Below are 17,357 nucleotides of genomic sequence, written 5' to 3'. Positions count from 1 at the left end.
TGGTGTTGCAGCATGCACTGACCAGATCTCAGACATTCCATGTTTCTGCCCTAGATTCAAGCTGTGTTCTTTCCTTCTGGACTAATTGGCAGTGATTCTAACTATTATTTCTGTATTTTTTTTTCCGGACCATAAGTGAACTTAGAAATTCAAGAGCCTACAACTCTGCGTGAGTGGAGGGAAATCAAATCGCCCTGGCAGGATGGCAGAATAGAAAAATAAAGCAAAGCTAGATATCTATGAAGGGCACAAACAGAGTGATCCAGTATATTTGCAGTCACTCACAGGCAGTGTATGGCTTACAGCTGCCTCCCCAGCAGTATCTAAAGTAGAAGTTCTCTGGAAGAAAATTTCAATTCAGACTGATCCTGTCATGTTGTTCCCGGGAGCCACTTCAGTGATATAGATGAGGAGAAACCTCAGTGGCCATAAATCCAAGTTTGTGGATTTGTTAGTCAACCTACAAGAAATATCTGTTTCCAGTTTAAAATGCTCCCACTAATGACACCATAGCCAGGAGCAGTGTTCCGCCACCGCTCGCGTGCTGGTATAAATTGGAGAACATTTCTGAAACGTAAATGGAGACAGATTAGTGTAAAACAAATGTAAATCAGAAGTACTTTAAGTCCATTTGATTCAACCTGAAACAATACTTTGAATGAAAACAGGATTTTTCCCACTGAGTAAGCTCTCTAATTGCTGTAAGTCAATGTTATTACATGGATTTCTCACAGCTGCACTGGTTTCCTCCGATAGAGGAACAAGTGTTTGGCTTTAAAATCACAGCAAGAGAGCATGTTTTTAAATGTATTTTGTTTTACTTCTCTAAAGATGATCTGGAGAGTCAGCTGCAAAATTGTCCGTTTGTATAGAACAACAGACCTCATAAACTCAGTTTCCTTTTACAAGGTGTTGTATGTGTAGCTCCTGTGAGGATGCAAATTAAACCTGGTGCATTAGGAAAAGTAGCTTCACCTTACAATGGAAAGGTAACACTGGAGGAGGCAGTTAATGTCACTAGGACAGGAGTTTTGGTGATAAAGGTGGATTCTTCTGGTTTGTTGAGCAGAGTGGTTGTCATCACATCTTCTGGGCTGGTTTCTGTTTGTTGTCAGAAAAGTCATATTATTCTGTTAKAATTTTGATTTATTTGCAAAATACAAATTCAGCTGCTGTGACTGGATATTAAATGGTAATAGACTTGTAATAGGAATTTGTCTTAGGATTGGAACTCTGTCTGACTTTTAAATCTGAAGAAAGTAGTAGTATCTAAGACTATTCATTTGAACTTAAGAATCAAATGATCTCTAAATACTTCTTTTTAACAACAACAAAAAAAAAAACCTCTGCTGTGTTTCATTTTGGCTTGAATGAATGTTTCAGTCTGAAATCAATTGAAATCTTCTAACCTCTTCATTTTACTAGAAAGAGAACAAGGAAATGTGTTGAGGCTCATAAGCAACTGACTTGCTTTGCTTTGCCACCAGACCAAAGATTTCAGAGTGATTTGCCCAGCTCTGCTTCTAAATTCTAGATTCTTATTTCCTCCCCTAGGTAGTGCATTGGGCCATTTGAAGTAGAACACTCAGCAGGAGTGGAGCCTGTCAGAGGACAGGTAAGGATACTGCTTTTAGGAGCTATATAAAACATCTGCTAATGAAATAACTCTACCTGTAGGGGAAACCTTGGCTGATACTAACAAATTAAAGATGTAGACAAATATCTTCRAATACATTTAAGGGGACTTCCTTAAGCATCTTCTTTCCTGTGAGGGTGACAGAGCCTTAGAACAGGCTGCCCAGGGAGGTTGTGGAGTCTCCTTTGGAGATCTTTAAAACCCGCTTGGATGCAGCCCTGTGCCATGTGCTCTAGGTGACACTGCGTGAGCAGGGGGGTTGGACTAGATGACCTCTGAGGTCCCTTCCAACCTTAAGCATTCTATGATTCTATGATGTGGAATGTCTGCCCAGACACTAGTGAAGAGCTCCTGGGTGCTGAGGATTCTACTGTGCTCCCAGTGGGGAATTTTAAGGCTGCTTTGTGGAGCTTAACAATCAAAAAAAAAAAAAAAAAATGTGGCCCAGCGTGTGGCTGGGACCTGGCTTATGTTCCCAATGGCTTCAAAGCAACTTTTTGGTAGAAAATTGCATTATTCAACTTAGTTTTCTGTTGAACGTTATTCTTTAAGTTAGTGCTTGCTGAATGTTGCCTAACTCAAGATCTTTTTTAGATGGTAAGAGCTTGTATTGTTCTGTCTCCTGATACTCCTCATGATACTGCAAAAAAATAATTTTTCACTGCAGAGCTGTGGAAAAAAACATTATGGTACCCTACAGATACCCCAGAAAGGCAAGTACCACTGAATTCTAAAAATACGAGTAGTTCCTGGCAGTGCACCTCAAAATTAGAACTGCCACTAATCAAACATAATAATCAGTTTAGAAACACAATGAGGTTATATTTTASAATAGTAAAATATTGTCTCTTTTTTTTTGTCGTGGCATCTCACTGTTTTTTAATGTTGGAGATTTTAAATGTAATTCCACTTTTGCAAGGGAGTAGTTATAAATAGAGTTAGATTTTTAACAGCAATTACAAAAATACRTCAAAAATATAATCTGGACACAGTTTCAGAATCTGATTCTTGTTAAGCACATTCAGGTTTTGAATATGAGCAAATACTTTCMAGCAAGGTAATCCACTTAACTTAGTTTGAAGTGCAGTAATCAGATTGTTCATGTAATCCATTTATTCTGTGTAAGTAATAAAGATTTTTTAACATAATCTAATTATGACCTTTGGAAGTAATAGGGTTAAGAGCAATCGGAAATATATGTGCTAGAAGAGATTCTGATTTGTTTTCTGATATTAGTCTACATTGGATTTTAAACAGATTTGGCTGGATTTTCCCCTGGGATCTGTTCTGGTGCTGTAAATCACTCATTTACACCAGTGAACATCTGGCCCAGGAGGTTTATTTTCTGCTGCAGTCAGAGAGTTTTCAATTTAAAAATAAGGTCAGGCAAACTCATCAACATGCTAGTCCAGTTTTATAATGGTATGAAATCTTAAAAACTGAACAAGATCAGCATCCGAAAAAAAAGAGAGAGAGAATCAACTAGTTTCCATTGGCCGTGTGGGAAGCAGCAGTCTGAGTGCTCCCTGATTTGCCAGGTTTTCAAGCTACAGACCCTCTCTTGCTCCCTCTGAAAACAATATTGTGCTCAAATCCAGTGGTGCATGGTCATCTTGCAGCACCTATTTGAAGAATTACTTGAATTACTTTGAATTACTTTGAAGTAATTCTAACTGGCAAGCTCTGTTTCTCTAAAAACTTACTCTTTTTGTTGAGCACTGGCATTGCTTACCAGTTTACTCCATGGAAGAGCTCATACTTTTTAAAACAGCAGGCTTGCCACCAAAAAGAAAAAGGTTAGAATCAAGCAAAATTAAGCTGTGTGTTGTCGTTCCTCATTATAAACTAGGTTGAATTTGTTCGACAATTGTCAAAAACCATCTCTGGGAAAATCCAAAGGAAGAAATTAAGAATTCTAAGGAGTGGGGAAGAGCTTTAGCTTTGCTGCTGAGCTCCTAGTCAGAACGTCCTCATCCTGGGTTGCTTTTCTACCTTTTGGCATCTTATTCCCTATCAATCAATCTCAAGAGGTGCTGGAAAGCTTCCTGGTCGGGAGTAGAAGATGCCACTCTTTTGGTGCTTTAGAGTGTTTCTAAATTAACCTATTCCCTATAATTTTAAGAGTTTACAGGAGAGACTGTATTGAAAATACTSATCAGAAAAATAAGGAATCAGACTTTCTTTTAGTTTTTGCATTTATTTTCATGTTTGCATTGTAATGTCTTGTTGAAAGGCACAATGAGTTTTATGACAACTGTAAGTAAGTGTCAAATATTATTTAGTGAGCATGTTCTTTAATTGGTTTTAGTGGTCTGAATTCCACATTAGATTTAGCCAGTGCCAGGTTGCATATAATTTTGGGATTAAATATGATCAAGGATTTCCCGGCTGAGTAGTCAGCTGAGTTTGTGAGATATTTCCATAACAGTGAAGCGCAGTTACCTGGGTGCAGGTGCAGCGGAGAGGRGTTTAGCTCGTTCCTGTTAGATCTCGTCTCACGTTTCTTGTTACCCCACTACGTTGCTCACAACTCACACCCTCCAACTACAGCACAGTCTGTGTATTCCTTACGCTTCCCAAAAGCCACGAGTAACTGTTTGTCCGTGACCAAGGCTTGCTGCATTTACTGGGAGCACAAAAACATGAGAGAACTGAAAAAAAAGCAGGGTTATTTAATCACAGAATTTCCTGGTTTTGCTGCAGACCCACTGTGTGGCACCTTAGAGCACATCTGCTGTCATATCAAGAGCTTGGGAAAATAACAAACACGCTTTATAGTGAAGTTGTTGATGACCTTTCAGGACAACTAATTGCATTATTAACTGGCAAACAAGCACGAGTCCTCGGAGAGGCTGTGCAGGTGGATATTGTCTCTTTCATATCCTTAAGCTCTGAAAGGGATATTTTTTTGCTTGCCAGCTACTAAGCACATAATTGCCTGAGGTAAAAAAAAAAAAAAAAAAAAAAAAAAAAAAAGAGAGAGAGAGAGAAAACAAAATACTGCATCCATGTAGATTACATCAATCCAAATGGATCTTACATTGCTTAAATTAGTGAAAGGTTTAAAATTGTTTTCTTTAGGAGCAGAAGCAGACCTCAAATGATGAATAAAACCCAGTCCCTGGCGTATTTGCATGCTGAGAGTATTGTATTTTTTAAGGACAAAACAAGAGTACCTGAAAGGAGGGAGGGCTTATTAATTAGCCTTTTGGAGATTTGGCAGCCATGCAAACTGGCTGAGCTGCCTGCAGAGCTCCCACATGTGAGTGCTGATAACCCGATCGTGATTGACCACCAGCTACTGCCTGTGCTTGTTGTTTTTAGCATSGTCTCCAATGTTTCCTGCCTCTGAGCCTTAGTTGTATAGAGTTTATTGTCTCTGTACAGAATTGTTTATAGTCTCCAGGATATATAGTCTATATGTGCATTTATATGTAGCGTTTATTTATCTTGATCTTACTTTCCCCTTGTTGGACTCTTTGCCTAAACTAAATCTGTCACAATTGAATAGCTTTAGTTCATGTATTATGTTGCTGCCTTCCAGAGAATGAATTTTGTTTCTCGTTCCTTCTTTGTCACCCAGTTTTGTAGCAATAGCTCAGTAGTTTTCCTTGTCCTCCTCCTCTACATTGTCCTCATCACTTCCGAATTCCATGAGGTTTCTATGCAGAAACTTCCATCGCTTGTTTATCATGAAAATTCTCAAACTACATTGAATTCCAAGATCTGAAAACAAATGCCCATTTGGTTGTGCTTTCCAAAGATACTGATGCTGTGTAATAGGTTATAGATTAAAATATGGTGGATTATCCATTCACCAAAGGCAGTGAACCAGAAATGCAGTCATTCATACTCACATTATTTCCATCTTCTCTTACCTTTTTTAGTGATTGTGCCTTTCTTCAGAAGGTAATTAGAGAAACAAGAGCTACGTTCTCAGGAGGATATAATCCCCACCACGGAACATGACTTGCAATATAAATGAAGAGTCACGGCTGTTCGGAAGGCTAGAGTGAACGTGGAGGGGATAGGGATGCTGCAAAGAGGACATTGCAAGATACACTTGGTAGAGTTAAAGGATATCTCACCCCATTAGACATAACATCTCCTGGTATGGACAACTTTTTTTTTCTTGGTATTGTCTGTTTGCTTTTCTAAACATCCCTGGGGAAGAGTAACCAGGGTCATCTTTGCTCTGATCAGAATTGCAAAATTAAGGGGCTAGTAACCCCCTGAAAAGAGTTACTGGGGCTCTAACTTACCCATAAGGGCTAGGATAAAATGTCATAAACAGAAAGACTTTCTGCTCCACATACATCTTTTCTGTTTGTAACTGACAGCTCAGTATGGAATTTGTACATAATGCTACTATTTGGATTTTTCTGTCTCTTGTAGGAAGAGAATAATCAAAAAGCTCAGATGTTTTTCATCACAAACATAATATCTGGTTTTGTGCCATGAAGATTTTCCTTGACTTTCAAGTAATGAGGTCCCCTTGGGGCATCCAGACACTCTGCAGATTATTCCACCAGCATCACAGGGCTTTTGCAACGTTGAATTTCTCAGATTATGAAGCCATCAATCGCTGTGAAAAGGAAGTGCCTGAATACTTCAATTTTGCAAGTGATGTCCTGGACAAGTGGTCTCAAATAGAAAAGGTTGCATTTCTGGTTTCATTTATGTGTTTTCAGTACGTTAAGTGAACGTTCAGTACGTTTCAGTACRTTTGGCTTTCCTGTAGTCAACCATAAAACTAATTAGCTTCTGTTCAATTCTCTCCTGATTTCCACTGTAGCCTAATCTTAACGCTGTAGAAAAAGGAAATGCAATTTGCTTAGCATCAGATATGGTGCTTTGTCTGTATCTCAATGACTCTGCTTCATCAGCGTATGCAGTGATGGGTTTGGAAAAGCCTCTAAATAATTTTTGAGCAGAATTGCCATTGCAAATTAGGTAAATATATGCACCGTATTAGGTAGGTGCCTTTTCATAGAATGCCAAAGGTTGGAAGGGACCTCAGAGGTCATCGAGTCCAACCCCCCTGCTCACGCAGGGTCACCTAGAGCACGTGGCACAGGGCTGCATCCACTTTTAAAAGGACTCTTTTAAACAAAAGCTAAATAGAAGCTGTAGAACTTGTAATGTTGCCGAATTGCACCGTCTGGAGTATCACAGTAAATTTGCGAGGAATTAGAGAAGCTCCTGAAGTAACCAGTATGTCACTTACCCTTGTGTTGTGTGCAGGAACGAACAGGGCCATCAAACCCAGCCCTGTGGTGGATAAATGGAAAAGGAAGTGAAGTGAAGTGGAGCTTTGAAGAGTTGGGCTTCCTGTCCCGAAAAGCAGCCAACGTGCTTTCTGGCCCCTGTGACCTGCAAAGAGGAGACCGGATTGTAGTGATTCTGCCCCGAATCCCAGAGTGGTGGCTGCTGAACGTGGCTTGTATGCGAACAGGTGAATTGTATCACCCCTAGTCATATGGATAATGCTTGTGGCAAAAGCTGGTTAACAGTTCATAAACAATTACATTTATTATTTGACTTTGACGCTTGAACTTTTGACAGCTAAAGGTACCAACAGGGGTAGACTCTTATGACTGATGAAATTGCCTTCAGTGGTGTTTTCTTCTCTTTCTGTGGCTTGTATAGATTTAGAAATCAAATTGAATTAACTTCAGATGGACTTAAGTTATAGCTGCTACAAAGTTTATGGGCCCAAAGAAGTATTTTATATTTACATTGTGCTTGGGGCAAAGAACTTCATAGAAACAGAAGTGATTTTGTGCTTCCCACCTACACATCTGTATTCAAGTAGAAGCAGAGTCCATCTGCTCAGAGATGTATGACTTACTTTCCCTCACCTCATTTCGGGGTTGAATGATGCTGGCATTCAGCATGTCGGGGGAAGCTATGAAATGATCTAGACTGTAAGTGAACCATGTTYAATATATTTTCAATTTTACTGCACTTTTAGGTATTATCTTCATCCCAGGGACAACACAACTGACAGCAAAAGACATTTGCTATAGGTTGCTGACTTCCAAGGCTAAGTGCGTTGTTACCACTGATGCACTTGTTCCTGCAGTGGACTCGGTTGCATCCAAGTGCCCGTCCCTGAAAACGAAGCTAATTGTATCCGAGAGCAGCAAGACCAAGTGGCTGAACTTCAGCGATTTGTTAAAGTGAGTACCTTCCTCCACAGCTCCACCATCTCCACTGGAATTAGCTGCTGTTGGCTAGCATTGCCTGTACAGCCGTTGTGTCACTGTGCTTCTGCCAGCTTCTTCAGACAGTTGCCCACTTCAGTGTCACCAAACAGAAAGACCAACAAAACGACAAAGCTACTGTTCTAAAACTTCCTAGAGCTACTAAAATATGATTAAGAAGATTCAATGAATCCACTTTCATGCTGGGACGATATTACAGGGGTTAAGTCCATGACACAGGATAACACTGATTTGGAAAAGAAAAAAAAAAGTTGTCTAGAATTGCAACAGTCCTGTGAACGAYTGTCACTGTCAAGGAGCCCCATGGGCAAAAGGAGGTCAGAGGATCAGAGGATCCAAGCTCAGTTTGCTAAATAACATCAGCCACTGTTTTATATAAGGGTCTTTTTTGTCGTTGTCTTTTTAAGGTCTGCCTCTGATGCCCATGACTGTGTGAAGACGAGAAGCCAGGACCCAATGACGATCTATTTTACCAGTGGCACCACAGGTGCCCCCAAAATGGCCGAACACACCTACGGAAGCTTTGGTCTGGGATGCTTTCTTTGTGGAAGGTAAAGCATTTAGCTCAGTTATGCCTCTGCAGCTCTGAAATGTGAAGCAAACAAACAGGTTTTTGTACATGATGCAACTCTGTTAGACGACAAGTCTCCCATGGTAGTAACGTATAATTTCTTTTAGTATCCTCAGCTGAATTGTAGCCAGGAAACAAGGATCTTGTTTGATATGGTATACGACACCATTTTAGAAGTGAAAACTTACCTATCTAAATCCAGGTTAAATAACATATTTCAATGAGTATCATTTGCTTTTCCTTATCTTTGCCATCAATATAAAGGTTAAACAAGAGGTATTTGTTTGAGCTCTGGAGTTTTCTATCAGATTTACTAGGTCAGGAGAAAAAAAAAAGAACGTTTTTTAAATCGCTGCTTGCAGCCTCCCTCATATTAATCACCTTTCTCTTAAACAGATACTGGATGAATTTGACTCCCTCAGACGTCCTGTGGAACATGTCAGACACTGCTTGGGCAAAGGCAGCTATTGGAGGTGTTTTTAGTCCATGGTCCCAGGGGACATGTGTTTTTATACATGCCTTGCCACAATTTGATCCAAGAACAATCTTAAATGTAAGAATACCATGCTGACAGTAAGCAGTTACTCATATTTCATAATGTTTTCCAGACCAATCATCAACACTGTCCCTTGGGTTTATGGGATTGGCTGTTTTAGCATAGCATAGGATTAGGATTGCACTGTGAAAAGGAATACAACAGATTTTGCAGCATGGCTTTTTGAGGGCATAGGATATACGTGGCACCTTCCAGTTGGTAGAAGTTAATAGAATGATTTAAATATCTACCCTTCTGTACTTCAGTATTGAATGATAAATGAGCTGAATTACATATAAATTAATATTTTAAGTCAGTTTCTATGACTCTTAAGAAAGACAAGTTAGTATTGCAAATACTGAATGAGTGAGATTTGCCTGTTCCTAAAAGAAAAAAAAGAAATTATGTTGAAGCTTCTCAAGTCAATGTCAGATTAAATCTTGTGACATTCAGAAAGGAGAGTGCCATTACTAAATAGCTCAAAGCACATTATATGGAAAATTTTATGTTCCTAACACACAGGGGTTATCTGGGAATTTTTACCCTCAGTTCTACTTTTTAAATATTTTTGATTAGTAGCTGTTGGCTCATTTCTGTATACATTTCTTGGCCGTGCAAACACCTGCATGTGTGGAGTTTCACAGCGCAAAGTGCAGTGGACTCTAGAACTGCACTGATCCATGGTGTGGATAGAGTGAAGACTGCTGGATAAGAGGCCTCCCCTTGCTTTTATTTGTCTGGCCTGTGACTGTTGCTGAGCAAAGGTCATTTAAGACAAAAGCAAGGTAAAAAAGTGGGGCTCAGTTACTCCACTGAGTGATGGTGAATCATCTGCTAGTGTTATGGATGAGAAATGAAGACATGTTAGAAAACGGAGACTCAGCTGAGATCTTTATTTTGCTAGCAAGGCACTCACATCATCTGTGCTCAGTTCCAATCAAAGGAAGATATATGTTTACCCATCCGAAACATACCCCTATTAATACAGCATTGCTCTTGACTCAACCTGAGCTCCTGATGACCCAATCCTGGGTGCGGTACTGCCTGTCAGGCCCTGTGTCAGGAGAGCTGAGGGCAGTGCAGTATCATTTATGCCCTAATACGGAAGAGACATTAGTAGTTAGCAGCAATGTCTTCCCTGCCCYCCTCTCCCCCAGAATGATGTTGTTTAACCTCTACTTTTTTATTAATTTGTCAGACCTTGTGCAAGTATCCAGTGACAACACTGTGCAGTCCCCCAACCGGCTACCGCATGTTGGTGCAGCGCGACCTCAGCAGGTACCTCCCTCCTGCCAGCGGTGTGACTGTCACCATGTCTGTGCAAGGTGCTTTCTGTGGCCCATATAGCCACGTAATCCGTAAACACAGAGAGGTGGCAAAAATGTGCTGAACACAGGTTGCATTCTGGAGGCCCAGCCTTTTCCCTAGCTTTGAAGAGACAAATTAAGACAAAATATATCACAAGCAGTAAGTGCAGAGGACRGTGTTCAGGCATGGAAGCTGCACTGCTGTCAGTCTGTTATGTCTGTGCAGCCTCTCCAGCTCTGCTCTGACCAGAGCTCTAGGCTTTCTGCCAGCCTTAACCCTTCTGTTAAGGGAGTGTGGTGTGCCCTCAAGTCACAGTGTTCAGTATAGGGGAGTCAGGGAGAGCACAGTTTGTCCCTGGCTGTCCTRTGATACTCAGCAATGTCCTTTGTCTATGAAGTTACACATTTAAGGCACTGAAGTACTGCTTGACCGGAGGGGAACCACTCAACCCAGAAGTGATGGCACARTGGAAAAGGCAAACAGGACTGGATATCTATGAAGGCTACGGCCAGACAGAAATCGTATGTTCACCTTCATTTGTAAAGTGTTACAATTCAAATGTCACTTAAAATTCTCAGGGGACTTGTAAACAACGTTCTTTTTGGTAAATATATAACTACATATAAAAATACATATTTACCCAAACCAGGGGGAAAAAGTCATGTTAGGGTTTATGGCAATTGCCTACAAGAGCATGTTATTTTGCTTACAAATTGGTTTTGATATTGCTTTTAAGACATGACCTTTGAAACATCTCGATTTTTTTGTCCAAGTTTCTCAGTGAAGTCCATATACTTTTTGGCTCATATGTGAAACATTTACATCGTAAACAAGCTCAACAGTGAGCACAGGATAAGAACAAGAATAGCCTCAGCAACGATAAGGGAAAAATACCTGGGCTGATTTTTTCTCTTTTCCAAAGGGAATTATATGTGCAAATATGAAAGGAATGAAAATTAAGCCAGGTTCCTTGGGAAAGGCAACTCCCCCCTATGATGTTCAGGTATGTTGGTCTCATTTTCTGTTGTTGTTGATTTCTTGAAGGTAAAACACAGGAAAGTGCAGGATACAGTACAACCGTCAGTACTGTACAGTCACATTTAGGTCTGTGAGTCAAATGTTATCAGCTGATCCATTGGTTTGTTGTTGTTTAGAACCTGTCTCTTTCTCAGTGAGATACTGCAATTACTCTTGTGTCTTTGTTATTGCAGATTTTAGATGAAAATGGCAGCATTCTCCCTCCTGGCAAAGAAGGAGACATTGCCATCAAAATAAATACCAAGCGGCCTTTTACTTTTTTCAGTTGCTACTTGGTAAGTTAACAGCAAGTTTCCAGAAAGCTGTTCTAGACCTGCAGGGTGAAATATATTTATACAAGCAGTAGGAGGTGCAACACAAACTGTGGCTGTTTTTGGTTTAGAGACTTTGTGACATCTCACCTTGACCCACTCCTTCTCACCCCTTCCCCTAATTTCAAAAGGAAGAGTGCTTTTTCCTAGCATATTTCCAGGGTGCATCTCCTGCACTGCTTGCTCTTCCTCTTGTTGGGGTACACTGGTCTGCTGTCCTCTTCACAATTAGAGACAGCCCAGAAGGCAAGAGGAGCTTTTTGAAATGCACCTGAAATAAGACATAGATAAGGGGTATCTGTATTTGTTCCTTCCACGTTTTATGCCTTTCTAGCCCCAAATCCTACAAGAATTGGCTGGTAAGAATTGGAACTCCTTTGCTCAGATCTGGACATCTTCAAGCTTGGTGATTTAGCCAGGGTACAATTATAAATGCCCCAAGGAAAAGCAGCTGAATCGCTGGATAAAAAAAAAAAAAAAAGTGACTTTTCTGTTTCTCACTCTGCCCCTACATTGTGTCTTAATTGGAATTTAAGACATCTGTAGTTTTATAGAAATAAGAATTTCTTTTGGGACTGAACAAGGACTATTTGATGTGAAATCTTGATTCTGTCTCATATTCTTCTGTAGATCTACTGTTTGACCTTTAGTGCTTTATTTGCCTGTGTGATACATTATCCCCTCTGCAAAAAAACGAGCACAACCTCTTACACTTTTTAGGCAAGAAGAGTGCAATGAAAGATAATATGGATAGTGCCCAAAGAGGCAAAGTTCATCTATATGCTTAAAGCTTCTCAGTATTTAGAATGTTTAGTTGTTGCTTTGTCAACAGGATGATCCAGTGAAAACGGCTTCGACAATCCGTGGAAACTTCTATATCACTGGAGACAGAGGGAGCAAGGATGAGGATGGATACATATGGTTTATGGGGAGGTCTGACGATGTCATCATCTCCTCGGGGTTTGTAGATTTTGGTTAAAGGGCCAGGAAGTGTCTAATACCTGTATACCTTTCCTCTAGTAAGCATTTAATTTCTCTCTCTTAGGTATCGTATCGGACCATTTGAAATAGAGAACGCCCTGATAGAGCACCCAGCTGTGGTGGAGTCGGCTGTTGTCAGCAGCCCTGATCCTGTCAGGGGAGAGGTAATTAAWAGTACCTAAAGTTACCCCATAAGGTAATTTGTGTAACAGAGGCTATACTCAACTTCCACAGAATTCCCAAGACTCTTCATAGAGCTATCCAAATGGTTCCACCACTTAATCAGCAGTAACAGGAATGGAAAATTTGTCTGCCCCAGATTTTGTATTTATTTATAGATTCATATGATCATTAGTTTTCTAAAGAACAGGTCACTGTATATAAAGGTGACTCTGGTCAGAACTGAAGAACAGTTTCATCCACTACCTGGAGAATTATATTCCTTAATTTAACAATACAGGTAGTCTTAGAGTTGAAAAACTGTAAAAGTCCTTTACAGAACTTTTACAAATTTGGAAGCAGATTTTGAAACTTTTATCTTGTACTGCGAAGGATCTGGATTAATGTAAGGTAGAAACATTATTTAGTTCCAATTTTAGATTTGTTTACCGCACAGGTGTTAAATAGCAAGCCTGTACTGCAGGCCATACTCATTTATTCTCAAATGTCATATTTGCTAGCTTGCTCTAATTTAATTAATACTATAATTCTTAATTATTTTCCTTTCATAGGTGGTAAAGGCTTTTGTGGTCTTATCTCCTTCCGGTAAGTTACAAGATCCAAAGAATCTGACCTGCGACTTGCAAGATCATGTTAAGAAAGTCACCGCTCCATACAAGTACCCCAGAAAGGCAAGTAAATATGGAAAGGCTATGAGTAAAAAGATTAGACTCAGCTCTTAGCATGAGATCTTAGCTTTTTTGTCTGTTGTAAGTCTGTACTTAAAAATAAATATGAGAAACATGATTTTCAAAGATAGACTGGAAAATGGTAACTCCCATCTGTTTTCAGATAATGTAGTGTTTCTCCAATCACTATATTCTTATCTAAACCAAATACTGGAGAGACCATTGCTGTTTTGAATCAAAATTTTCTAAATCAGATCATTTTATTCTTTTTCCTCTTTTGCATCAGATTGAATTTGTTGAGCAGCTTCCAAAGACGATCACTGGAAAAATCAGACGGAATGAACTGAGGAAGAAGGAGTGGGGCCAGCATCTTCGAGCCACCTAACACTTGGAAGGCAGATMCTTTGATTGATATGAGGCCTATTACATTTAACAAGAAAATCACGATAGGAGGTAATGAAGGCTATAGTTCTTGCGTGCATCCAAATTAAGTACCCTACTTGTATGCATCTTAAAAGCCTCAAGGATTTTTAGAAATAAAAGTATTTACAATAAATATTTACTAAGGTGAGTTATGAAAAAAATCTAAGTAGCAAAATGTGGACATCTTTAAGATTATAGTGTGGGCAGCCTCTAACCGTCAGACATAACCTTCACAAGTAGGTGGTAGTTATTCAGCAGTTTCTTCTGAAGAGCTGTAGATCTTCCATACAGGAGAGCTAGTGGTAGGAGGGAAAAAAAAAACCTGACCAATGAATGCATCGTTAATCCTGATTATCAGCATCACCCACCAATAAACATTCAAAGTTAGTCTTTGTGTTTGGTCTCTAATGATCCTTTCCGATGTGTGAATATGGTGGTACTGGTTTAAGTCCGTACAAAAAAAGGTTTAAAATTTAAAGAAAACACTAGTTGGGTAAGAAAGTAGAGTTTTAATAAATGGAGAGGAAAGGACAGGTCTAGAAAGAAAAAAGTCCACTTGATTTTCCAACTTCTAAAACAATTTTGAGAAAAGAGGAAATCATAAAAGAAACACTGTTAAGAGGCTTAAACACATCCTTTTCTTTAAACCAAGACAAGTAACACTTGGTGTTCTGCAAGACAAGCCTTTTTCCATTTACAAACCCCATCCTTTTAGTCTACAAATGAAATACTGAAGCTAGCAGTGTCAAAAGCATACTCCAAACCATACTGGAAAGCAGATTATAGCTATGCTCTATTGATTTTTTTTTTTAATTCACTGAGATACCAAAAAAGCTGCTGACAATGGAAACAGGCACTGATAGACGTTGTTTTCAATGTGAAACAAAATTAGTATTATAAAGCTAAAACTATGACCGAAAGTTACCCCTGTTTCCACTCCATCCAATATGGTGTAACAGAAAGCTTCTTCCATAAGAAACTTGCAGTATTTAAATTCAAGTTTTGAGACCTCAAGAAAAAAAAAAAAAACACAAAAACTGTTCCTCCCCTTTACTCCTTGTAGTTATATCTTTGGAAAGAGCAGCAAACRGCTATTTGCATGAAATTACTCAAAAGGATTCTGTTCAACAAGTACATAGAGCATTTGCTGTATGCCAGTAACTGCTGTATACACAGCTGTGGTAAACACAAATGTAATTTTGCTAAAATTCTTTGCAATGCCTGCACTGTACTTCTACTGTTCTACAACAGCCAGTTGTTATTCATTCTTGCATATTCTTGCACAAATATTCAAGTATTTTAATCATAGCATTCTTCCCCTACACTTTAAAGACTCAGAATATTCTTGCAGAAAGATGTCCATGTGTGTGTATATATCCCTTCATCATACAGGAAAGGATAAGGAGTTTTATCCCCTTCTGATTACATGCAAAATATATCTGAGAGTTCTGCAGTCACCCAGACTGTGAGATCACTCACTTCCCTCAAAATCCTCTTGCAAACAACTGCCTTTTCAAGATTTCTCACTTCTGTCACTACATGCTGCTAGGGCTGATTCTGGAATGTCTTTTGATTTCTGCAGTTCTCAGATACAATAAGGGAGAGTCAGTATACGTCAGGCTGGCCACATGTGCATATGTATGCACACACTTGCTCTCCATGCTACATAAAGACAACACAGAACAAAGCTGCAGAGGAATTACAGCCATTTCACCTTTCCCTTTTGAGCACTGTTATGTCTGCAATAACATCAGCTCCACCTGCAGATACACCGTGAGCATTAAAATTCTTACACATGTGGATTTAAAAAACAAGACTCCAAATGAAAACCCACTCTTCTCTTCACAAAGCCCTTTCAGAACTCTAGGGCATTTTTAATAGATTTCCTTTGTGTTTATCTTTCCCATCTACTATATCTTTTACACTGTAAGTATATCATTCTCCTTGGGGTTGGTTTCTTGTTCACCTTCATTCTTGTTCTCTTGTGTTACTTCTTTTGAGTTCTCTTCCTCCTCCACTTCTTTTTTTTCTGCCTTTGAGTCTTTTTCTTCAGTCACACTTGACTTTTGCTGTGCATCTTCTTTGTTGCTCTTCACCACCTCCTGTAGATTGTATTTTCTGAACAGAACATAGTCTCTCACCACACTCAAGCAACAGACGTTTTTTATTATTTCCACCACAATAGTATACTGTGGGTTATTGAGATCCACTTTATTTTCTGGATTGAGGCTGCCCACAATTCCTGTAAAATAAGAAACAGTTTAAAAGATGGAAAAATAGCTTTAGCATACCTTAATGTAAGAAGGGTTACAGAGGAAAAAGAACATCTCCCTTAAGAACATCTTAACCCACTTAAGATTTTAGCAACAAAAACAAAGGCCCATTAAGCCTACTCTGCTGTCACCCAAGTTCTGTGCACCCACTATTGGGCAGATTATTTATTTGTTTTGATTCTATGTGAAGTATATACATACCTGCCAACTCCTTAATTACTTCTTCCCTACTCATATGACTGTTATTACGAGCTTTGTAAACAATTTGAAAAGTACCCTTATTAGGGACTTTAAACCAAGGCTCAAAAAATGTTTCCGTGTATTTTTTCATATCCTCCATAAAAGCTTTGCAAGTTCCAGAAATAGGTAACATGCGCAGAATGACTCTTGTTTTCTTCTTTTTAGTGGTATGCATATCCTTTAATATATGGTGCACCAGATTCTCAGGTTCTACAAGAAAAACAGCAAGGTATGAGACACAAGTTGAAGGCATTTTCCTCCCTCCTCCCCCTCATATACTAAGCTGGGAAAACCTGCTTGGCTGCACTGCTGCCAGCATGAAACCCTGATCTGAAAGTAGTTTTACTTTRCCCAAGCCAGATCTTGCTAAAGTTGTGCCAGCACCACGTGTAGTGACCCTGGTAATGACAAAATTTGTGGGGGAGCAGAAGAGAAAGCCTGTATTTGTTTGGTATAAGCTGCTTCCTCAGGCACTGTGCTCTGTGCACTGCGTCCGCACCTATGCCCTGCGTCCGGATGAAGACGACGTTGTTGGCGCCGCTCTCCACCGACTGGAACCGCCGCAGCTTGTGCTCCGTGGAGGCGCGGATCTGGCCCACCTCCTTCCTCAGGGCTGCCTCGACGTCGTCCTCCTCATCCTCCTCCGGGTCGCTTCCCGACAGCCGCTCCTCGGCCTCTGAGAACTGTTGGCACAAGTCACGGCCCGGGTAAGCGCCACGCAGCCGGCCGCACAGTGGGAGGGCGCGCGGGGCAAAGCCCTCAGCAGCGCGGCCCGCTGCTCCAGCGCTCGCTAAGGGCGCGCGAAGCCGGCTCCCCGTTACCTGCTCGGGCCCGTAGAGCAGGTCCCCGTACTCGCCGAGCAGGCTGTAGGCCTCGCCCACGCACTTGCGCTCGTTCATGTTGCAGGTGATGAGGATGCCGCGCATGCCGGCCTCGAGCTGCCGCCCGCCGCGCGCGCGCTTGGCC

The 17,357-nt window shown here is 40.3% G+C and overlaps 2 protein-coding genes across 2 annotated transcripts; one reads left to right on the top strand and one right to left on the bottom strand.

Moving 5' to 3' along the window:
- Nucleotides 1–5,668: 5,668 nt before the first annotated feature.
- Nucleotides 5,669–13,850, top strand: LOC112959941 (acyl-coenzyme A synthetase ACSM4, mitochondrial-like). The gene is made up of 14 exons (XM_026054101.1): nucleotides 5,669–5,747; nucleotides 6,032–6,294; nucleotides 6,881–7,091; nucleotides 7,611–7,818; nucleotides 8,271–8,414; nucleotides 8,831–8,987; nucleotides 10,168–10,247; nucleotides 10,675–10,798; nucleotides 11,200–11,280; nucleotides 11,489–11,590; nucleotides 12,459–12,586; nucleotides 12,672–12,771; nucleotides 13,339–13,458; nucleotides 13,742–13,850. Exons 2-14 carry the CDS (start codon nucleotides 6,094–6,096, stop codon nucleotides 13,838–13,840), a joined length of 1,755 nt encoding a protein of 584 aa, XP_025909886.1. The 5' UTR covers nucleotides 5,669–5,747; nucleotides 6,032–6,093; the 3' UTR covers nucleotides 13,841–13,850.
- Nucleotides 13,851–14,434: 584 nt separating this feature from the next.
- Nucleotides 14,435–17,338, bottom strand: THUMPD1 (THUMP domain containing 1). The gene is made up of 4 exons (XM_026054100.1): nucleotides 17,213–17,338; nucleotides 16,891–17,074; nucleotides 16,353–16,601; nucleotides 14,435–16,120 (listed from the first exon to the last, which is right to left on the bottom strand). The coding sequence occupies exons 1-4, from the start codon at nucleotides 17,315–17,317 to the stop codon at nucleotides 15,798–15,800; spliced, it is 861 nt and encodes a 286-aa protein (XP_025909885.1). The 5' UTR covers nucleotides 17,318–17,338; the 3' UTR covers nucleotides 14,435–15,797.
- Between the last annotated feature and the right edge of the window lie 19 nt (nucleotides 17,339–17,357).

This window comes from Nothoprocta perdicaria, unplaced genomic scaffold (genome assembly GCF_003342845.1).
Source record: "Nothoprocta perdicaria isolate Ctin4 unplaced genomic scaffold, notPer1 scaffold_12, whole genome shotgun sequence".
Lineage (NCBI taxonomy): Eukaryota > Metazoa > Chordata > Aves > Tinamiformes > Tinamidae > Nothoprocta > Nothoprocta perdicaria.
Note: the sequence above shows the minus strand (reverse complement) of the source record. Positions and strands in the feature narration are given on the sequence as shown.

Coding starts and splice junctions, on each gene's coding strand:
- THUMPD1 (XM_026054100.1), bottom strand. CDS start 17,317: ATGCGCGGCATCCTCATCACCTGCAACATGAACGAGCGCAAGTGCGTG. Junction 17,075..17,212: donor TGCTCTACGGGCCCGAGCAG/GTAACGGGGAGC, acceptor TTGTGCCAACAG/TTCTCAGAGGCCGAGGAGCG. Junction 16,121..16,352: donor AGTAATTAAGGAGTTGGCAG/GTATGTATATAC, acceptor CTTATTTTACAG/GAATTGTGGGCAGCCTCAAT.